The sequence below is a fragment of the Symsagittifera roscoffensis genome, chromosome 2 (assembly GCF_963678635.1).
Source record: "Symsagittifera roscoffensis chromosome 2, txSymRosc1.1, whole genome shotgun sequence".
Taxonomy (NCBI): Eukaryota; Metazoa; Xenacoelomorpha; order Acoela; family Convolutidae; genus Symsagittifera; species Symsagittifera roscoffensis.
The window spans coordinates 3,017,537-3,041,809 of NC_087063.1; the positions used below are offsets into that span (position 1 = coordinate 3,017,537).

At 37.3% G+C, this 24,273-nt stretch overlaps 1 protein-coding gene across 3 annotated transcripts in view; it reads left to right on the plus strand.

Moving 5' to 3' along the window:
* The window catches only part of LOC134839599 (cyclin-dependent kinase 10-like), a 501,898-nt gene that overhangs the window by 451,379 nt on the left and 26,246 nt on the right, over window positions 1–24,273 (plus strand). The window contains exons 1-6 of one of the 3 annotated variants that reach the window (XM_063855204.1): window positions 3,783–4,359; window positions 4,917–5,108; window positions 5,535–5,746; window positions 6,969–7,296; window positions 7,523–7,620; window positions 7,692–7,920. In XM_063855204.1, coding sequence (XP_063711274.1) covers window positions 4,203–4,359; window positions 4,917–5,108; window positions 5,535–5,746; window positions 6,969–7,296; window positions 7,523–7,620; window positions 7,692–7,920 — 1,216 coding nt within the window. In that variant the 5' untranslated portion in view covers window positions 3,783–4,202. Of the gene's footprint in view, window positions 1–3,480; window positions 3,748–3,782; window positions 4,360–4,916; window positions 5,109–5,534; window positions 5,747–6,968; window positions 7,297–7,522; window positions 7,621–7,691; window positions 7,921–24,273 lie in introns of those variants that run through there. The other 2 variants (XM_063855203.1, XM_063855206.1) reach the window with 2 other exon arrangements.

Consider the following 24,273-nt stretch of genomic DNA (forward strand, 5'->3'; position numbering starts at 1 on the left):
TTTTACTACACCGCGAGAGAAAACTTGGTTCTAGCCTTGCATACAGATTTTCACATTCAGATTCGAATGTTTTTTTTATTGTCTGCAATTCTTTTGGCTATAATGATGTCATGGAGGAGACCTAGCTTGTTCAGATGTCCCATTGAGTTCATGGATTGATGTTATGACATAAATCTAGCGTTGACATTTTTTGATAAACTGCAATTTCTGTCACTCAGGTGACGTGTTGATGAGGAGTTATTTTAAAGAGTATCGTGGGTTGGAACCCTTTTTCGGTCCTAGTCGGGGGATTTCTTATGGCATGTGCCTTTTCGAGGAGGGAACAGCTGCGGAGAAATGGATGACACTTCTCTCCCCTAGAGGGCCGCCGCGCTCTAATAAAAATGAAAAAAAAAAGATTTTTTGGCCAGTTACCACAACACCACAAAACATGTAAAATTGCATTATAAAACCTCTTAAAATTTGTTCACACGGTAATTTGAATGAACGAAAAATATGAATCTGATCACGCTGATACGGTTCATTTAAGTTCAGAACATCAAAAGTCAGTTTAAATAGACTTGGTAAATCTAATTCCAGAAAAAACTTAAAATTGGGAACTCGAAAAGAGCTTGTATCTCGTATAGCTTTCATCTCGCATATTTATCTCGTTATAGCAGGAAACGGAAAAATCTCATTCTTGATTTTGAGAAGTTTTATGGGAGGTGGACAAAGTTTAAATGACGAACTGTGCCAGCTCAAGCGAAAATAGTTTAACGAGCAGTTGATTTAAAGAGCAGATCTTAATCGTAGCTTTTAATTATTCTGCAAACGAAAGTCGGCTTTTCAAAGTATAACTATACAGAGACTGATTTTAGTGAGATAAAAAGAGCTTTTCTTGCGGTTTTTTTGCAATAATATCGGATCTTTGGTTCTGATCATATCGAGTTTGTATGCTGCGATCTGAAAATTTTAAATAGTTTTTTAAAGGGAAAATTTGTGTGCCGATAACTCTGAAACAGCTATCTTTAAATCATTCATTTCCATTCTATTTGAAAGTTTTTGGAAATGATAGAAGTTTTTTTTCGCAGTTTGAATGGATCTTCAATTAATGCCTTGTTGAATGGGAGCATTGCTTCCGGCCACCGAAATTTGAATCCACCCGGTAAGTTCAAGTGCCACAACGTCAAATAGTTTAGAATATTATAACTGATGACTTTTCAGTTGTGATTCGAGCTGCCGAGTCATTTTTTTTCGATTTGTTATTTTCCATTTTGATTAAGCTGTCAGTACAAAGAGCAGTAAAATAATAAAAATATGAACTAATGTTCAAGTTGTCAATATTCAAAGAGCGCAGTGATTTTCATATGTTTAGATCATGATGATTTTTTGCTGTTTTTTGTCAAAAAAATGCTTTAAACTTGGTTCTCGCTCAATTTACTTTTTGCTGTTTCAATTTTAGTTTATTTTTAAGTTCAGTTCTATTTTCTTAAAAGGAATGCAAACTCCACTACTGAGCGCTAAAAATGTAAAGGTCACAAGAAACATGATTGATTTCTAATTTCGAAATTAGTTTTCTGAATTTCCAGCTGAATAAAAAATTACCTTTTGTTGATCCAGTTGTCTCTTAAGGTATAATTGTAAGAAAAAAGTGCTAATCATGGAAATTTCTTAAAGTTTCAAAGGTTTTAAAGTGATTGACTTTGTTTTTCTACATTCGAAAGTTGAAAAATGTTCAATGTTTTAGGTCAATATTTTAGGTCTCCTTCTTTAACATTTTTTCAACTATCTGTTGGTCATATTTTTTTTCGCCGAGATAACTGAACATACTTGCACAGAATTTTACATTAGTGAGATTTTTTGAATGTATTGAAGACCTCTTTCTCTTGCAATGAGCAAGGCTTTTGCAATCGGGCACCCGACTTTTTTCCCGTAAATAACTCTGTTCACAGAATGTTTGAAAGTTGAAATGGTTAATTTAGGTTCAATTCATATTAAATTAAAAATTTCTCTGCGTCTCAGGCACTCTTGGTCTGGATGTAACAACGATGCTTGGGACGGAAAAGTTTCTGAGTTAGTATCTGACAGAAATTTTTTCCTTGCAAACAGCAAAATTTAAAATTTATGTTTTTTTGGCTGTATGCCAAAAACTGTACGATGTGGCAATTTGTGGCTGTACGATGTGGAAAAAACTGTACGATGTGGCAATTTAAAACATGCCACATCGTACAGTTTTTTTTGCTGTGCAGTTCACTTTGTAGTTGCTTTCAGTGTTTTGAATTACTTATGCTGTTTGTAATTTTAATAATATTTACTTCGTATGTTTTTTTTCTTGTTTTATTCTTTTATAAAATTTATTCTGCCCATTGATTTCGGCTTATGTTTTATCGGCTTACTGACCTAATTTTGAGTCGTTTCAATGGAAGTATATACATTTTTTTCTAACTCTGGATCGCACAATTTCAGATATAAATCATGACTTTCTTGTCGGCTTAATGATTTTCTCCCAAGTTTTTGGTTGTTTTTCGTACATTTTACCTTACTTTTCTAGAGTGTAAATTTAGTTCATGATTTCCTAGTTTTTGAACAAATTTAATATATTTTGAATCGATTTAAGTTGATTGCATAGCGTATTGTTTTCATGTCAAGTTTTTTCAACAAAGTTTCTAACATTTTCATGATTTACTTTTGACTTGACTGTTTTGTCTAGGAAGATATATGACAATTTTCCAGCGGGAGTTCTTGAAAAAAATGATTTTTCTTGTTTTTAATTTCCCTTGCGGGCAATTTTGTCTTTTTTATTATTTTCTATTTTTTTTGTTCTGATTCGGATCTTGTAATTTTGCGTATCAATTTCATGTTTGATATATATAATAAAATTGGGTTTTAATATTACGCTTCAGTTTTTTCAGATTTTCTGCAAGTTTTTTTCGTGGAAGTTGTTTGAAACTTGAGCATTCATTTTCTTGTGTTTTTTGTTTTTATTTCTTATCTTAGCTTAAAGCAGTTTTCCTGTTGTTGTTTATGGCCAATTGTTCCTGCAGGATATACAGGTTGTTTGGTTGCAAGGTTTTACGCTAAGTTTATGAGTACGTTTAGGAACTTTTGGATCTCGATTTTTTCTACCAACATTTTTTTCTGAGCATTTTCATCTATTGGTTATGAAAAATAAATTAATGGAGTTTGTGGAGGACGAGTCTTTCTTATGTTTTAGGTCATTGCTTTTATAGCAATTGCCATAAAAATTTTCCTATCCATTTCAGTTTTTCTGTTTTTCTTTGGAGACATTATCTTTTGATTTTTGTATCGAAAGTCGTGCGAAGCTCAGCTGTTTATATAAATGTTTTATATTTTTTCCGTAACATTTTAATTGGGCATTGTACCTTCTTGGTTTGGCGTTATTGTTAAACTTATCAAGTATAATGGAAATCAGCGTGGTCAAAACAACTCGGTAACTGTCATACATTAATATATGTTAAACAGAATCAATGTAATTAATTCAGATTGATGTCAGATGATGAAAAACTTGATGACGAACCAGTTTCGAAATCAAAAGTGCAGCTGAAAATCAAGGAGGAACCGAAGAAGTATGGTCTGATTCTAAAGCAGAAGAAACCATCTGTTCACGCTTTCACAAATATCTTCAGACCCCCACCTGTGAAAAATGAGGCACAAGAGGGGGTTAGTGTGAAGAAGGAAGACGACGGATTGGTTGTGGGAACAGCTGCGGCCGCTTTTCAAAATGAAGACTCGGAAGAAAGTGATCATGTGAGTATTTCAGTCAGAGCTCATATTCTAGTTTCTGATTGTGTAATTTGACTTTTCAAAAAGTTTTTTTACCAATAACAAGTAACGACAAAAGAGCTGACGATCTAAACTTAATGTTTTCCTGGTGTTCATTTTGATATTTGTGATTTATTAATCGATTTAATGTTGTACTTGGTTCCATTATCAAACATGCGTGGATAAACAGCAGCTCCCATCGCCTAATTTAGAAGCTCACTCTGTTGGCTAAGTTATTGCCCATGTGCTTCGCTTTTTAATGCAAGGATGTAGTTACGTCATGAAAACCTTTGATTTGTTCTAATAATCTGTTATATTCAGTTACTTAAATTCTATAGGTTTTATTTGGAACTACATATGGCGGGCTCGTGGTGCTAAATGTTTTCAGATAAGGCGATGAATACTTAAACATTCCAATTAATGCAACCCCACCGATTTCTATGTCGGCATCTAAACCATCTGACGAGTTGAGCAGTATCAAGTTTATTCCTTCGGCTCGCAAATCGAAAGACACAACTCAGTTAGATCCGAATAATTCTGCTACTAGTATCGACTCGTCTGTCCTTGAGTCAGACGAGGACCACTATCTCTACACAGGTAGAACTGTCAGCGCTTAACATTAGAATGTGATTTTTTTCAAATATTTTTTTGAGAATTAATTGTTTCCGATTATTTTACCAAGTAGGAAGGAACTATGGCGTATGCTGGTGTATTCCGCCCGATTTTTGGTTATTAAGAAAGGGAAAATAATTGTGGGTCTTATGCAGGAAAAAGCTAATTCAGATTCAAAAAAGTTCAACCCAACCGATTATTGTCAAGAAAAGTTGGATTGATTTTTTTGTTTTTCTTGAAATGAGAGCTTGAAATCTCGATGTAGTTCTAAGATTTTAAGGGTGTCGCAGCTTTTATAAATTTTCATTCTTGTAATTTTTTAAACCATATTGAAAAAAAGATATTTCAAAAAATTCGCCTTGATCATTGTGTTTGGGACATTCCGTGCAGCTTGCTCAGCAACTGGATATATAATTTTTTATCTGATTCGTTACATTTTTTTCGCCTAGCAAGGCTGAGTTTCTTCTAACGATGAAATAACGGTTCACAAATAACACTTGGATTTGAACTGTTTTTTAAACCACTGACAATTCTCCGTACAGGTATATCGGACTTGCAAGTGCGTAAGTTACCAGCATCTTCTCGCTATGGGGCTTGTCGTGACGTGAACGAGTTTGAGAAGTTGAATAGGGTGGGGGAGGGGACCTATGGGATAGTGTACAGGGCCAGAGACAGTAGGCGTGGAGAGATTGTGGCTCTGAAGAAAGTGAGGATGGAGTTGGAGAAGCAAACAGGTAAGCGTGATTGGATTATTCAACCCTTGAGATAATTATGCCTAGGTTAAACTAAAAGCTAGATAGTAGTTCTGATGGAGTTTTTGACATTGGCTCATTGTGCCTAGGTTAGAAACTGATTAACTCTTTTTATTTATGGATCGGCAATCGAAATAGTTCTGAGCTAGCTAGTGAACGTTTATTTTGTCTCTAACGTCTTGCTGGAGTAGAACTGAGGAGAAATTTAGTGGTTTCGATGTTTTACAGTTTTTTTCGTTTTCGTTGTGAAATTTATTTTCTGACCACGTATTTACGTCAATATTGTCCCCATCCTCACAAAGCACTCCGAGCGGCAATTCACTTGAACACCAAAAGTTCCACAGGAATCGGATGGTGTTTTTGAAAGAAGCATTAATTTGTATCATGAATGTCGATGTTGATTATCAGGAGGAATGCCAATAAGTGGACTGAGAGAAATCTCTCTTCTCATGGCAATTGCACACCACCCGAATATTGTTAAGCTACACGAGGTGGTTGTGGGGAGGAAGTTGACCAGTCTGTTTCTGGTCATGGAGTACTGTGCTCAGGATTTGGCCAGTCTCTTGGACAATATGCCTAGTCCATTCTCAGAACCACACGTCAAGTGTCTGATGTTACAGGTATGTCAAAATAAAGATTTCATGCATCACCTTTATTGTGGTTTAAAAGCTCTAATAGAACACGACGAAATCCATAGCATTGTTATTGTCCTATTACGAAATTGATAGTAAAATTTTGAGTCCGTGTTTGACATTGATCTGGAATGGCGCAAAACAAATTAGAAATCATTGAACTAAAAACATCTTGAAACTATTATTTTCTGCTAACACAGCGTATGAGTTAATAACGAGTCATAGTTTGGGAAATACTAAAATTTGATGTGTTTTTTTAAGAGTAATGAACGTTCTATAGGTCTTGGCGATTATTTTTTTAAATATATTTTTTCAGGAATAAGTCGTAAAACTTGTTCACGCTCGATTTTGATTTTTCGCGGTTTGACTTGTGATTACTTTTTAAATTCAGTGCATTTCATTGATAAAAGGAAGGCAAATTCCACAATTGAACAGCAAAAGAGTAAACGTCGCGAAAAACGTGATCGACTTCTAATTTCGAAAATAGAAATTAATTATCAGATTTCCCAGCGAAATAAAAGTTTTACCTTTGATCCAGTTTTCTCAAATTGAGTTGATATTAACAAAAAAAGAGTACACCATAAATTCTTCTACAAATTTAGACAGCTTTATGGCATCTATTTTTTCATAGAAATTCAAAATCTGAAGGTTTTGAAAAAATCAAGTTAGTTTTTTTTTTCATTTTCCGTGCGTTCATTACTCTTTTCCAACTGTCAGTCGGCTATGTGTTTTAAGTTCACTTCATTTCTTTTGTTAAATGGAAGGCAAACTCCACAATCGAACAACAAAAGGAGAAAAGGCACGAAAAATGTGATCAACCTCTAGTTTCGAAAGTGGAATTTATTTATCAAGTTTCCCAGCGGAATAAAAGTTTTGCCTATTGATCCAGTTTGCTCAAATAGTTTTTTTTTCATGAAAAAGTGTCAATCATAATTTTTTCTTGAAATTCAAAGAGCTTTTAGGCGATCTAATTTTATCTTTGACATTCGAAAGTTGAAGTTATTTCAAAAAAGAAGTCAGTATTTTTTCTTGTTCCTTTGTGTTCATGACTCTTTTCCAACTGTCTGTTGGCTATGTTTTAAACAGCTTATTGAAGGTTTTTGTGATAGTTCTAAAATTTGTTCTTTCTAAATCATATACATAAGCCGATGTTTGTAATCTTGTAGTTGTGGTTATTCAGTATTGCTCGTCAAGGAACGATATTTCTTAGGTGTTTAAAGGACTGGCACATCTTCACACTTCATTCATAGTTCATCGCGACCTGAAAGTGTCCAATCTCCTATTGACTGACCGCGGAGTGCTGAAGATTGCAGACTTCGGTCTGGCTCGCTCATTTTCAGTCCCACTTCCAAAACTCACCCCGAAAGTGGTGACACTTTGGTACAGAAGTCCAGAGTTGCTTTTTGGATCTAGCCAGCATACAACTGCAATTGACATGTGGAGTGCTGGGTGTATTTTGGGGGAGTTGTTGTCGCATAAACCTCTGCTGCCGGGAAAGACGGAGTTGCAACAGATTGATCTTATTGTTAACTTGTTAGGTATGATTTAAGGATGTACTTATGGGAAGAAGATGAAACGTGTGTTAGATGGCGTATGTCTTTCGAACCTGCTTTTCGGCTTATTCAGCATCATTTAGCACAAAAGTAGTAGGATGAAAACTGAATTTTTTGAGGTCTGTTGTTCTATATATAGTCTATAGCTGTTTTTGAATATAGGCTTACTTCAGATTCATTTGCATGTTAAAAACACTTGCTGTTGTTTAAGGAACACCATCTTCTAAGATCTGGCCAAGTTTCGACGAGTTACCGGTGATCAAAAAAGTGACGTTGAAAAGACAGCCTTATAACAACCTGAAACAGAAGGTGAAATCCATAATTTTTAATTTTTTTTGAAGCAGTACTGGGAACTGAAGTAGCGTTGGGATGTTTTTTAGTTCTCCTGGGTTTCGGAGAGTGGTCTGTTCCTGATGAATTCTTTACTCATGTACAATCCAGACAGAAGATCAAGTGCTGAAGATGCCCTGATGAGTTCCTATTTCAGAGAACACCCTCTTCCCTCGGACCCCTCCATGATGTCCACGTTCCCCGAGTATCGCAACAAACAACGCTCTGCTAATCAGTCGGAATCGAAAACAAATTCATCCACTAGTTCAGCCTCGAAAAGTAAAAGAAAGAACGAAGACTTTGAATCAAAACAATCCAAACAGCTGAAATCTGAGCAGAATTTGTTTCGTTGATTTTTTATGAGTTGAATTGATGTTATTATAGAAAAAATTAAACCGAAACATTTTTTTGATACCATTGATTAATGATTTAAACTTTCACGAAAAATTATTGTAGCCTCGGCAAGAGCGAAATAAACGCAAATATTGCTTAAAATTACGGTAAAAATTGCAATATTGAACGTGTTGAAAGTCTTGAAGAATTGGGCGCCATAATTTGATTGGTCTGCACACATCAATTAAACTGGCAAAAAGCTCGTGAGTGTTTCATTACATCACACGCACTATCGCTTTCTCTCTTTCGCCTGTATTCAACTCGTGTGTCTTCAGTGTTCTTTTTAAGAGTAATTAATGTAGTGAAGACTCTAATATTGATCTTGATGATTTGTTTTTTTTTTTCAGAAAAAAAATCTTAAAATGTTCTTATAACCACAGTTGTGCATTCTTACATATTAATGCTTTTATGAATGCACTTAGTTTTATATGCACTTTTTGAGTTTAATTGAAATTCTTCTGCTGAAAGTCACGTATATGGCACTCTCCAAAAACGAACGTGGAAGTGGCGCGAAAAAACGTGAAAGATTTCTAGTTTCGAAAGTGGAATCTATTATCTATCTATTATATGTTTAAATTCGGGCTTCACCATCTCGCCATGTTTAAGCTTTTTCAACGTATTATTTTTGCATATTTTTTAACATATGAGTGAAAATGTTTCTCATAATATTCCCTCGTGGGCAATATGGCCAGTAATCTGTGTTACAATCACCAGGGAAATAAAATCTGATGCGCGTTAATCCATCTCTACTTGATGTTGCGATTTTCATGACGTATCCACAAAGGAGTGAAAAATTTTCTCATAATTTTCCCTCGTGGGCAATATGGCCTGTATTCTGTGTCATATAATCACCAGGGAAATGAAATATGCTGCGCGTTAATCCATCGCTACTTGATGTTGCGATTTTCATGACGTATCCACATATGAGTGAAAATGTTTCCCATTTTTTTCCCTCGTGGGCAATATGGTCTGTAATGTGTCATATAATCACCAGGGAAAAAATATGTTGCGTGTAAATCCATCGCTATTTGATGTTGCGCGTTTTTTGTGACGTATCCACATATGAGTGAAAATGTTTCTCATAATATTCCCTCGTGGGCAATATGGCCTGTATTGGGTCAAATAATCACCAGGGAAATGAAATATGCTGCGTGCTAATCCATCGCTACTTGATGTTGCAATTTTCATGAAGTATCCACAAATGAGTGAAAATGTTTCTCATAATATTCCCTCGTGGGAAACTTGGCCTGATTTCTGTGTCATAAAATCACCAGGGAAATATAATATTTTGCGTGTTAATCCATCGCTACTTGATGTTGCAATTTTCATGAAGTATCCACAAATGAGTGAAAATGTTTCGCATATTATTTCCTCGTGGGCAAAATGGCCGGTATTCTGTGTCATATAATCAGCAGGGAAATAAAACCTGCTGCGTCTGAATCCATCTCTACTTGATGTTGCGATTTTCATGAGGTATCCACAAATGAGTGAAAATGTTTCTCATAATATTCCCTCGTGGGAAACATGGCCTGTTTTCTGTGTCATAAAATCACCAGGGAAATATAATATTTTGCGTGTTAATCCATCGCTACTTGATGTTGCAATTTTCATGAAGTATCCACAAATGAGTGAAAATGTTTCTCATAATTTTCCCTCGTGGGCAATATGGCCTGTATTCTGTGTCATATAATCACCAGGGAAATAAAATATGCCGCGCGTTAATCCATTGCTACTTGATGTTGCGATTTTCATGACGTATCCAACTATAATTGGAAATGTTTCTTATATTTTTCCCTCGTGGGCAATATGGTCTGTATTGTCAAAAAATCACCAGGGAAATAAAATATGCTGCGTGTTAATCCATCGCTACTTGATGTTGCGCGTTTTTCATGACGTATCGACATATGAGTGAAAGTGTTTCTCATAATATTCCCTCGTGGGCAATATGGCCTGTATTGTGTTATATAATCTCCAGGGAAATGAACTATGCTGCGTGTTAATCCATCACTACTTGATGTTGCGTTTTTCATGACGTATCCACAAATGAGTGTAAATGTTTCTCATAATATTCGCTCGTGGGAAATATGGCCTGTAGTTTGTGTCATCTTATCGCCTGGGTAATATAATATGCTGCGTGTTAATCCATCGCTACTTGATGTTGCAATGTTCATGAAGTATCCACAACTGAGTGAAATTGTTTCTCATAATATTCCCCCGTGGGCAATATGGCCGGTATTCTGTGTCATATAATCACCAGGGAAATAAAATCTGCTGCGTGTTAATCCATCTCTACTTGATGTTGCGATTTTCATGAGGTATCCACAAATGAGTGAAAATGTTTCTCATAATATCCCCTCGTGGGCAATATGGCCGGTATTCTGTGTAAGCACCAGGGAAGTATAATATGCTGCGTGTTAATCCAACGCTACTTGATGTTGCGATTTTCATGACGTATCCACAAATGAGTGAAAATGTTTCTCATATTATTTCCTCGTGGGCAATATGGCCGGTATTCTGTGTCATATTATCACCAGGGAAATAAAATCTGCTGCGTCTGAATCCATCTCTACTTGATGTTGCGATTTTCATGAGGTATCCACAAATGAGTGAAAATGTTTCTCATAATTTTCCCTCGTGGGCAATATGGCCTGTATTCTGTGTCATATAATCACCAGGGAAATAAAATATGCTGCGCGTTAATCCATCGCTACTTGATGTTGCGATTTTCATGACGTATCCAAATATAATTGAAAATGTTTCTTATGTTTTTCCCTCGTGGGCAATATGGTCTGTATTGTCAAAAAATTACCAGGGAAATAAAATATGCTGCGTGTTAATCCATCGCTACTTGATGTTGCGCGTTTTTCATGACGTATCGACATATGAGTGAAAGTGTTTCTCATAATATTCCCTCGTGGGCAATATGGCCTGTATTGTGTTATATAATCTCCAGGGAAATGAACTATGCTGCGTGTTAATCCATCACTACTTGATGTTGCGGTTGCGTTTTTCATGACGTATCCACAAATGAGTGAAAATGTTTCGCATATTATTTCCTCGTGGGCAATATGGCCGGTATTCTGTGTCATATAATCACCAGGGAAATAAAATCTGCTGCGTCTGAATCCATCTCTACTTGATGTTGCGATTTTCATGAGGTATCCACAAATGAGTGAAAATGTTTCTCATAATATTCCCTCGTGGGAAACATGGCCTGTTTTCTGTGTCATAAAATCACCAGGGAAATATAATATTTTGCGTGTTAATCCATCGCTACTTGATGTTGCAATTTTCATGAAGTATCCACAAATGAGTGAAAATGTTTCTCATAATTTTCCCTCGTGGGCAATATGGCCTGTATTCTGTGTCATATAATCACCAGGGAAATAAAATATGCCGCGCGTTAATCCATCGCTACTTGATGTTGCGATTTTCATGACGTATCCAAATATAATTGGAAATGTTTCTTATATTTTTCCCTCGTGGGCAATATGGTCTGTATTGTCAAAAAATCACCAGGGAAATGAAATATGCTGCGTGCTAATCCATCGCTACTTGATGTTGCAATTTTCATGAAGTATCCACAAATGAGTGAAAATGTTTCTCATAATATTCCCTCGTGGGAAACATGGCCTGTTTTCTGTGTCATAAAATCACCAGGGAAATATAAAATTTTGCGTGTTAATCCATCGCTACTTGATGTTGCAATTTTCATGAAGTATCCACAAATGAGTGAAAATGTTTCGCATATTATTTCCTCGTGGGCAATATGGCCGGTATTCTGTGTCATATAATCACCAGGGAAATAAAATCTGCTGCGTCTGAATCCATCTCTACTTGATGTTGCGATTTTCATGAGGTATCCACAAATGAGTGAAAATGTTTCTCATAATATTCCCTCGTGGGAAACATGGCCTGTTTTCTGTGTCATAAAATCACCAGGGAAATATAATATTTTGCGTGTTAATCCATCGCTACTTGATGTTGCAATTTTCATGAAGTATCCACAAATGAGTGAAAATGTTTCTCATAATTTTCCCTCGTGGGCAATATGGCCTGTATTCTGTGTCATATAATCACCAGGGAAATAAAATATGCCGCGCGTTAATCCATCGCTACTTGATGTTGCGATTTTCATGACGTATCCAAATATAATTGGAAATGTTTCTTATATTTTTCCCTCGTGGGCAATATGGTCTGTATTGTCAAAAAATCACCAGGGAAATAAAATATGCTGCGTGTTAATCCATCGCTACTTGATGTTGCGCGTTTTTCATGACGTGTCGACATATGAGTGAAAGTGTTTCTCATAATATTCCCTCGTGGGCAATATGGCCTGTACTGTGTTATATAATCTCCAGGGAAATGAACTATGCTGCGTGTTAATCCATCACTACTTGATGTTGCGTTTTTCATGACGTATCCACAAATGAGTGTAAATGTTTCTCATAATATTCGCTCGTGGGAAATATGGCCTGTAGTCTGTGTCATCTTATCGCCAGGGTAATATAATATGCTGCGTGTTAATCCATCGCTACTTGATGTTGCAATGTTCATGAAGTATCCACAACTGAGTGAAATTGTTTCTCATAATATTCCCCCGTGGGCAATATGGCCGGTATTCTGTGTCATATAATCACCAGGGAAATAAAATCTGCTGCGTGTTAATCCATCTCTACTTGATGTTGCGATTTTCATGAGGTATCCACAAATGAGTGAAAATGTTTCTCATAATATTCCCTCGTGGGCAATATGGCCGGTATTCTGTGTAAGCACCAGGGAAGTATAATATGCTGCGTGTTAATCCAACGCTACTTGATGTTGCGATTTTCATGACGTATCCACAAATGAGTGAAAATGTTTCTCATATTATTTCCTCGTGGGCAATATGGCCGGTATTCTGTGTCATATTATCACCAGGGAAATAAAATCTGCTGCGTCTGAATCCATCTCTACTTGATGTTGCGATTTTCATGAGGTATCCACAAATGAGTGAAAATGTTTCTCATAATTTTCCCTCGTGGGCAATATGGCCTGTATTCTGTGTCATATAATCACCAGGGAAATAAAATATGCTGCGCGTTAATCCATCGCTACTTGATGTTGCGATTTTCATGACGTATCCAAATATAATTGAAAATGTTTCTTATATTTTCCCTCGTGGGCAATATGGTCTGTATTGTCAAAAAATTACCAGGGAAATCAAATATGCTGAGTGTTAATCCATCGCTACTTGATGTTGCGCGTTTTTCATGACGTATCGACATATGAGTGAAAGTGTTTCTCATAATATTCCCTCGTGGGCAATATGGCCTGTATTGTGTTATATAATCTCCAGGGAACTGAACTATGCTGCGTGTTAATCCATCACTACTTGATGTTGCGGTTGCGTTTTTCATGACGTATCCACAAATGAGTGTAAATGTTTCTCATAATATTCGCTCGTGGGAAATATGGCCTGTAGTCTGTGTCATCTTATCGCCAGGGAAATATAATATGCTGCGCGTTAATCCATCGCTACTTGATGTTGCGATTTTCATGACGTATCAAAATATAATTGAAAATGTTTCTTATATTTTTCCCTCGTGGGCAATATGGTCTGTATTGTCAAAAAATCACCAGGGAAATAAAATATGCTGCGTGTTAATCCATCGCTACTTGATGTTGTGCGTTTTTCATGACGTATCGACATATGAGTGAAAGTGTTTCTCATAATATTCCCTCGTGGGCAATATGGCCTGTATTGTGTTATATTATCTCCAGGGAAATGAACTATGCTGCGTGTTAATCCATCACTACTTGATGTTGCGTTTTTCATGACGTATCCACAACTGAGTGTAAATGTTTCTCATAATATTCGCTCGTGGGAATTATGGCCTGTAGTCTGTGTCATCTTATCGCCAGGGAAATATAATATGCTGCGTGTTAATCCATCGCAACTTGATGTTGCAATGTTCATGAAGTATCCACATTTGAGTGAAATTGTTTCTCATAATATTCCCCCGTGGGCAATATGGCCGGTATTCTGTGTCATATAATCACCAGGGAAATAAAATCTGCTGCGTGTTAATCCATCTCTACTTGATGTTGCGATTTTCATGAGGTATCCACAAATGAGTGAAAATGTTTCTCATAATATTCCCTCGTGGGCAATATGGCCGGTATTCTGTGTAATCACCAGGGAAGTATAATATGCTGCGTGTTAATCCAACGCTACTTGATGTAGCGATTTTCATGACGTATCCAGAAATGAAAGAAAAATTTTCTCATAATATTCCCTCGTGGGCAATTTGGTCTGTATTCTGTGTCATATAAACACTAGGGAAATAAAATATGCTGCGTGTTAATCCATCGCTACTTGCTGTTGCGATTTTCATGACGTATCCACATATGAGTGAAAATGTTACTTATAATGTTCCCTCGTGGGCAATATGGCCTGTATTGTGTTATATAATCTCCAGGGAAATGAACTATGCTGCGTGTTAATCCATCACTACTTGATGTTGCGTTTTTCATGACGTATCCACAAATGAGTGTAAATGTTTCTCATAATATTCGCTCGTGGGAAATATGGCCTGTAGTCTGTGTCATCTTATCGCCAGGGAAATATAATATGCTGCGTGTTAATCCATCGCTACTTGATGTTGCAATGTTCATGAAGTATCCACAACTGAGTGAAATTGTTTCTCATAATATTCCCCCGTGGGCAATATGGCCGGTATTCTGTGTCATATAATCACCAGGGAAATAAAGTCTGCTGCGTGTTAATCCATCTCTACTTGATGTTGCGATTTTCATGAGGTATCCACAAATGAGTGAAAATGTTTCTCATAATATTCCCTCGTGGGCAATATGGCCGGTATTCTGTGTCATGTAATCACCAGGGAAGTATAATATGCTGCGTGTTAATCCAACGCTACTTGATGTTGCGATTTTCATGACGTATCCACAAATGAGTGAAAAATTTTCTCATAATATTCCCTCGTGGGCAATTTGGTCTGTATTCTGTGTCATATAAACACTAGGGAAATAAAATATGCTGCGTGTTAATCCATCGCTACTTGTTGTTGCGATTTTCATGACGTATCCACATATCAGTGAAAATGTTACTTATAATGTTCCCTCGTGGGCAATATGGCCTGTATTGTGTCATATAATCAACAGGAAAACAAAATATGCTGCGTGTTAATCCATTACTACTTGATGTTGCGTTTTTCATGACGTATCCACATTTGAGTGAAATTGTTTCTCATAATATTCGCTCGTGGGCAATATGGCCTGTATTGTGTCATATAATCACCAGGGAAATGAAATATGCTGCGTGTTAATCCATCGCTACTTGATGTTGCGTTTTGCATGACGTATCCACAAATGATTGAAATGTTTCTCATAATATTCCTTCGTGGGAAATATGGCCTGTATTCTGTGTCATATAATCACCAGGATTCTAAAATCTACTGCGTGTTAATCCATCTCTACTTGATGTTGCGATTTTCATGACGTGTCCACATATGAGTGAAATTGTTTCTCATAATATTCCCTCGTGGGCAATATGGCCTGATTCTATTCTGTGTCATATAATCACCAGAGAACTAAAATATGCTGCGTGTGAATCCATCGCTACTTGATGTTGCGATTTTCATGACCTATCCACATATGAATGAAAAGGTTTCGCATAATATTCCCTCGTGGGCATTATGGCCTGTATTGTGTCATATAATCACCAGGGAATTAAAATATGCTGCGTGTTAATCCATTGCTACTTGATGTTGCCTTTTTCATGACGTATCCACATATGAGTGAAAATGTTTCTCATAAAAGTCCCTCGTGGGCAATATGGCCTGTATTCTGTGTCATATAATCACCAGGGAAATAAAGTCTGCTGCGTGTTAATCCATCGCTACTTGATGTTGCGATTTTCATGACGTATCCACAAATGAATGAAAAGGTTTCTCATGATATTCCCTCGTGGGTAATATGGCCCGTATTGTGTCATATAATCACCAGGGAAACAAAATATGCTGCGTGTTAATCCATTGCTACTTGATGTTGCGTTTTTCATGACGTATCCACATATGAGTGAAAATGTTTTTCATAATATTCCCTCGTGGGCAATATGGCCGGTATTCTGTGTCATATAATCACCAGGGAAATAAAATCTGCTGCGTCTGAATCCATCTCTACTTGATGTTGCGATTTTCATGACGTATCCACAAATGAATGAAAAGGTTTCTCATGATATTCCCTCGTGGGCAATATGGCCTGTATTGTGTCATATAATCACCAGGGAATTAAAATATGCTGCGTGTTAATCCATCGCTACTTCATGTTGCGATTTTCATGACCTATCCACATATGAATGAAAAGGTTTCGCATAATATTCCCTCGTGGGCATTATGGCCTGTATTGTGTCATATAATCACCAGGGAATTAAAATATGCTGCGTGTTAATCCATTGCTACTTGATGTTGCCTTTTTCATGACGTATCCACATATGAGTGAAAATTTTTCTCATTAAAGTCCCTCGTGGGCAATATGGCCTGTATTCTGTGTCATATAATCACCAGGGAAATAAAGTCTGCTGCGTGTTAATCCATCGCTACTTGATGTTGCGATTTTCATGACGTATCCACAAATGAATGAAAAGGTTTCTCATGATATTCCCTCGTGGGTAATATGGCCCGTATTGTGTCATATAATCACCAGGGAATTAAAATATGCTGCGTGTTAATCCATTGCTACTTGATGTTGCCTTTTTCATGACGTATCCACATATGAGTGAAAATTTTTCTCATTAAAGTCCCTCGTGGGCAATATGGCCTGTATTCTGTGTCATATAATCGCCAGGGAAATAAAGTCTGCTGCGTGTTAATCCATCGCTACTTGATGTTGCAATGTTCATGAAGTATCCACAACTGAGTGAAATTGTTTCTCATAATATTCCCCCGTGGGCAATATGGCCGGTATTCTGTGTCATATAATCACCAGGGAAATAAAGTCTGCTGCGTGTTAATCAATCTCTACTTGATGTTGCGATTTTCATGAGGTATCCACAAATGAGTGAAAATGTTTCTCATAATATTCCCTCGTGGGCAATATGGCCGGTATTCTGTGTCATGTAATCACCAGGGAAGTATAATATGCTGCGTGTTAATCCAACGCTACTTGATGTTGCGATTTTCATGACGTATCCACAAATGAGTGAAAAATTTTCTCATAATATTCCCTCGTGGGCAATTTGGTCTGTATTCTGTGTCATATAAACACTAGGGAAATAAAATATGCTGCGTGTTAATCCATCGCTACTTGTTGTTGCGATTTTCATGACGTATCCACATATCAGTGAAAATGTTAATTATAATGTTCCCTCGTGGGCAATATGGCCTGTATTGTGTCATATAATCAACAGGAAAACAAAATATGCTGCGTGTTAATCCATTACTACTTGATGTTGCGTTTTTCATGACGTATCCACATTTGAGTGAAATTGTTTCTCATAATATTCGCTCGTGGGCAATATGGCCTGTATTGTGTCATATAATCACCAGGGAAATGAAATATGCTGCGTGTTAATCCATCGCTACTTGATGTTGCGTTTTTCATGACGTATCCACAAATGATTGAAATGTTTCTCATAATATTCCTTCGTGGGAAATATGGCCTGTATTCTGTGTCATATAATCACCAGGAATCTAAAATCTACTGCGTGTTAATCCATCTCTACTTGATGTTGCGATTTTCATGACGTGTCCACATATGAGTGAAATTGTTTCTCATAATATTCCCTCGTGGGCAATATGGCCTGATTCTATTCTGTGTCATATAATCACCAGAGAACTAAAATATGCTGCGTGTTAATCCATCGCTACTTGATGTTGCGATTTTCATGACCTATCCACATATGAATGAAAAGGTTTCGCATAATATTCCCTCGTGGGCATTATGGCCTGTATTGTGTCATATAATCACCAGGGAATTAAAATATGCTGCGTGTTAATCCATTGCTACTTGATGTTGCGATTTTCATGACGTATCCACAAATGAATGAAAAGGTTTCTCATGATATTCCCTCGTGGGTAATATGGCCCGTATTGTGTCAAATAATCACCAGGGAAACAAAATATGCTGCGTGTTAATCCATTGCTACTTGATGTTGCGTTTTTCATGACGTATCCACATATGAGTGAAAATGTTTTTCATAATATTCCCTCGTGGGCAATATGGCCGGTATTCTGTGTCATATAATCACCAGGGAAATAAAATCTGCTGCGTCTGAATCCATCTCTACTTGATGTTGCGATTTTCATGACGTATCCACAAATGAATGAAAAGGTTTCTCATGATATTCCCTCGTGGGCAATATGGCCTGTATTGTGTCATATAATCACCAGGGAAATAAAGTCTGCTGCGTGTTAATCCATCGCTACTTGATGTTGCGATTTTCATGACGTATCCACAAATGAATGAAAAGGTTTCTCATGATATTCCCTCGTGGGTAATATGGCCCGTATTGTGTCATATAATCACCAGGGAAACAAAATATGCTGCGTGTTAATCCATTGCTACTTGATGTTGCGTTTTTCATGACGTATCCACATATGAGTGAAAATGTTTTTCATAATATTCCCTCGTGGGCAATATGGCCGGTATTCTGTGTCATATAATCACCAGGGAAATAAAATCTGCTGCGTCTGAATCCATCTCTACTTGATGTTGCGATTTTCATGACGTATCCACAAATGAATGAAAAGGTTTCTCATGATATTCCCTCGTGGGCAATATGGCCTGTATTGTGTCATATAATCACCAGGGAATTAAAATATGCTGCGTGTTAATCCATCGCTACTTGATGTTGCCTTTTTCATGACGTATCCACATATGAGTGAAAATTTTTCTCATTAAAGTCCCTCGTGGGCAATATGGCCTGTATTCTGTGTCATATAATCACCAGGGAAATAAAGTCTGCTGCGTGTTAATCCATCGCTACTTGATGTTGCGATTTTCATGACGTATCCACAAATGAATGAAAAGGTTTCTCATGATATTCCCTCGTGGGTAATATGGCCCGTATTGTGTCATATAATCACCTGGGAAACAAAATATGCTGCGTGTTAATCCATTGCTACTTGATGTTGCGTTTTTCATGACGTATCCACATATGAGTGAAAATGTTTTTCATAATATTCCCTCGTGGGCAATATGGCCGGTATTCTGTGTCATATAATCACCAGGGAAATAAAATCTGCTGCGTCTGAATCCATCTCTACTTGATGTTGCGATTTTCATGACGTATCCACAAATGAATGAAAAGGTTTCTCATGATATTCCCTCGTGGGCAATATGGCCTGTATTGTGTCATATAATCACCAGGGAAACAAAATATGCTGCGTGTTAATCCATTGCTACTTGATGTTGCAATTATCATGACGCATCCACATATGAGTGAACATGTTTCTCATAATATTCACTCGTGGGCAATATGGCCTGTATTCTGTGTCTCATAACACCAGGGAAATAAATTTTGCTGCGTGTTAATCCATCGCTGCTTGATGTTGCGGTATTTGTGACGTATCCACATATGAGTGAAAATGTTTCTCATAATATTCACTCGTGGGCAATATGGCTTGTATTCTGTGTCATATAATCACCAGGAAATAAAAAATGCTGCGTGTTAATCGATCGCTACTTGATGTTGCGTTTTTCATGACGTATCCACATTTGAGTGAAATTGTTTCTCACAATATTCCCTCGTGGGCAATATGGCCTGTATTGTGTCATATAATCACCAGGGAAATGAAATATGCTGCGTGTTAATCCATCGCTACTTGATGTTGCGTTTTTCATGACGTATCCACAAATGATTGAAATGTTTCTCATAATATTCCTTCGTGGGAAATATGGCCTGTATTCTGTGTCATATAATCACCAGGAATCTAAAATCTACTGCGTGTTAATCCATCTCTACTTGATGTTGCGATTTTCATGACGTGTCCACATATGAGTGAAAATGTTTCTCATAATATTCCCTCGTGGGCAATATGGCCTGATTCTATTCTGTGTCATATAATCACCAGTGAACTAAAATATGCTGCGTGTTAATCCATCGCTACTTGATGTTGCAATTTTCATGACCTATCCACATATGAATGAAAAGGTTTCGCATAATATTCCCTCGTGGGCATTATGGCCTGTATTGTGTCATTTAATCACCAGGGAAACAAAATATGCTGCGTGTTAATCCATTGCTACTTGATGTTGCCTTTTTCATGACGTATCCACATATGAGTGAAAATGTTTCTCATAATAGTCCCTCGTGGGCAATATGGCCTGTATTCTGTGTCATATAATCACCAGGGAAATAAAGTCTGCTGCGTGTTAATCCATCGCTACTTGATGTTGCGATTTTCATGACGTATCCACAAATGAATGAAAAGGTTTCTCATGATATTCCCTCGTGGGTAATATGGCCCGTATTGTGTCATATAATCACCAGGGAAACAAAATATGCTGCGTGTTAATCCATTGCTACTTGATGTTGCGTTTTTCATGACGTATCCACATATGAGTGAAATTGTTTTTCATAATATTCCCTCGTGGGCAATATGGCCGGTATTCTGTGTCATATAATCACCAGGGAAATAAAATCTGCTGCGTCTGAATCCATCTCTACTTGATGTTGCGATTTTCATGACGTATCCACAAATGAATGAAAAGGCTTCTCATGATATTCCCTCGTGGGCAATATGGCCTGTATTGTGTCATATAATCACCAGGGGAACAAAATATGCTGCGTGTTAATCCATTGCTACTTGATGTTGCAATTATCATGACGCATCCACATATGAGTGAACATGTTTCTCATAATATTCACTCGTGGGCAATATGGCCTGTATTCTGTGTCTCATAACACCAGGGAAATAAATTTTGCTGCGTGTTAATCCATCGCTGCTTGATGTTGCGGTATTCGTGACGTATCCTCATATGAGTGAAAATGTTTCTCATAATATTCACTCGTGGCCAATATGGCTTGTATTGTGTCATATAAGCACCAGGAAATAAAAAATGCTGCGTGTTAATCGATCGCTACTTGATGTTGCGATTTTCATGACGTATCCACAAATGAATGAAAAGGCTTCTCATGATATTCCCTCGTGGGTAATATGGCCCGTATTGTGTCATATAATCACCAGGGAAACAAAATATGCTGCGTGTTAATCCATTGCTACTTGATGTTGCGTTTTTCATGACGTATCCACATATGAGTGAAATTGTTTTTCATAATATTCCCTCGTGGGCAATATGGCCGGTATTCTGTGTCATATAATCACCAGGGAAATAAAATCTGCTGCGTCTGAATCCATCTCTACTTGATGTTGCGATTTTCATGACGTATCCACATATGAATGAAAAGGCTTCTCATGATATTCCCTCGTGGGCAATATGGCCTGTATTGTGTCATATAATCACCAGGGGAACAAAATATGCTGCGTGTTAATCCATTGCTACTTGATGTTGCAATTATCATGACGCATCCACATATGAGTGAACATGTTTCTCATAATATTCACTCGTGGGCAATATGGCCTGTATTCTGTGTCTCATAACACCAGGGAAATAAATTTTGCTGCGTGTTAATCCATCGCTGCTTGATGTTGCGGTATTCGTGACGTATCCACATATGAGTGAAAATGTTTCTCATAATATTCACTCGTGGCCAATATGGCTTGTATTCTGTGTCATATAAGCACCAGGAAATAAAAAATGCTGCGTGTTAATCGATCGCTACTTGATGTTGCGATTTTCATGACGTATCCACATATGAGTGAAAATGTTTCTCATAATATTCACTCGTGGGCAAAATTGGCTGTATTCTGTGTCTTATAATCACCAGGGAAATAAAATATGCTGCGTGTTAATCCATCGCTGCTTGAAGTTGCGTTTTTCATGACGTATCCACAAATGATTGAAATGTTTCTCATAATATTCCTTCGTGGGAAATATGGCCTGTATTCTGTGTCATATAATCACCAGGAATCTAAAATCTACTGCGTGTTAATCCATCTCTACTTGATGTTGCGGTATTCGTGACGTATCCACATATGAGTGAAAATGTTTCTCATAATATTCACTCGTGGCCAATATGGCTTGTATTGTGTCATATAAGCACCAGGAAATAAAAAATGCTGCGTGTTAATCGATCGCTACTTGATGTTGCGATTTTCATGACGTATCCACAAATGAATGAAAAGGCTTCTCATGATATTCCCTCGTGGGTAATATGGCCCGTATTGTGTCATATAATCACCAGGGAAACAAAATATGCTGCGTGTTAATCCATTGCTACTTGATGTTGCGTTTTTCATGACGTATCCACATATGAGTGAAATTGTTTTTCATAATATTCCCTCGTGGGCAATATGGCCGGTATTCTGTGTCATATAATCACCAGGGAAATAAAATCTGCTGCGTCTGAATCCATCTCTACTTGATGTTGCGATTTTCATGACGTATCCACAAATGAATGAAAAGGCTTCTCATGATATTCCCTCGTGGGCAATATGGCCTGTATTGTGTCATATAATCACCAGGGGAACAAAATATGCTGCGTGTTAATCCATTGCTACTTGATGTTGCAATTATCATGACGCATCCACATATGAGTGAACATGTTTCTCATAATATTCACTCGTGGGCAATATGGCCTGTATTCTGTGTCTCATAACACCAGGGAAATAAATTTTGCTGCGTGTTAATCCATCGCTGCTTGATGTTGCGGTATTCGTGACGTATCCACATATGAGTGAAAATGTTTCTCATAATATTCACTCGTGGCCAATATGGCTTGTATTGTGTCATATAAGCACCAGGAAATAAAAAATGCTGCGTGTTAATCGATCGCTACTTGATGTTGCGATTTTCATGACGTATCCACAAATGAATGAAAAGGCTTCTCATGATATTCCCTCGTGGGTAATATGGCCCGTATTGTGTCATATAATCACCAGGGAAACAAAATATGCTGCGTGTTAATCCATTGCTACTTGATGTTGCGTTTTTCATGACGTATCCACATATGAGTGAAATTGTTTTTCATAATATTCCCTCGTGGGCAATATGGCCGGTATTCTGTGTCATATAATCACCAGGGAAATAAAATCTGCTGCGTCTGAATCCATCTCTACTTGATGTTGCGATTTTCATGACGTATCCACAAATGAATGAAAAGGCTTCTCATGATATTCCCTCGTGGGCAATATGGCCTGTATTGTGTCATAATCACCAGGGGAACAAAATATGCTGCGTGTTAATCCATTGCTACTTGATGTTGCAATTATCATGACGCATCCACATATGAGTGAACATGTTTCTCATAATATTCACTCGTGGGCAATATGGCCTGTATTCTGTGTCTCATAACACCAGGGAAATAAATTTTGCTGCGTGTTAATCCATCGCTGCTTGATGTTGCGGTATTCGTGACGTATCCACATATGAGTGAAAATGTTTCTCATAATATTCACTCGTGGCCAATATGGCTTGTATTCTGTGTCATATAAGCACCAGGAAATAAAAAATGCTGCGTGTTAATCGATCGCTACTTGATGTTGCGATTTTCATGACGTATCCACATATGAGTGAAAATGTTTCTCATAATATTCACTCGTGGGCAAAATTGGCTGTATTCTGTGTCTTATAATCACCAGGGAAATAAAATATGCTGCGTGTTAATCCATCGCTGCTTGAAGTTGCGATTTTCATGACGTATCCACAAATGATTGAAATGTTTCTCATAATATTCCTTCGTGGGAAATATGGCCTGTATTCTGTGTCATATAATCACCAGGAATCTAAAATCTACTGCGTGTTAATCCATCTCTACTTGATGTTGCGATTTTCATGACGTGTCCACATATGAGTGAAAATGTTTCTCATAATATTCCCTCGTGGGCAATATGACCTGATTCTATTCTGTGTCATATAATCACCAGAGAACTAAAATATGCTGCGTGTTAATCCATCGCTACTTGATGTTGCGATTTTCATGACCTATCCACATATGAAAGAAAAGGTTTCGCATAATATTCCCTCGTGGGCATTATGGCCTGTATTGTGTCATATAATCACCAGGGAAACAAAATATGCTGCGTGTTAATCCATTGCTACTTGATGTTGCCTTTTTCATGACGTACCCACATATGAGTGAAAATGTTTCTCATAATAGTGCCTCGTGGGCAATAT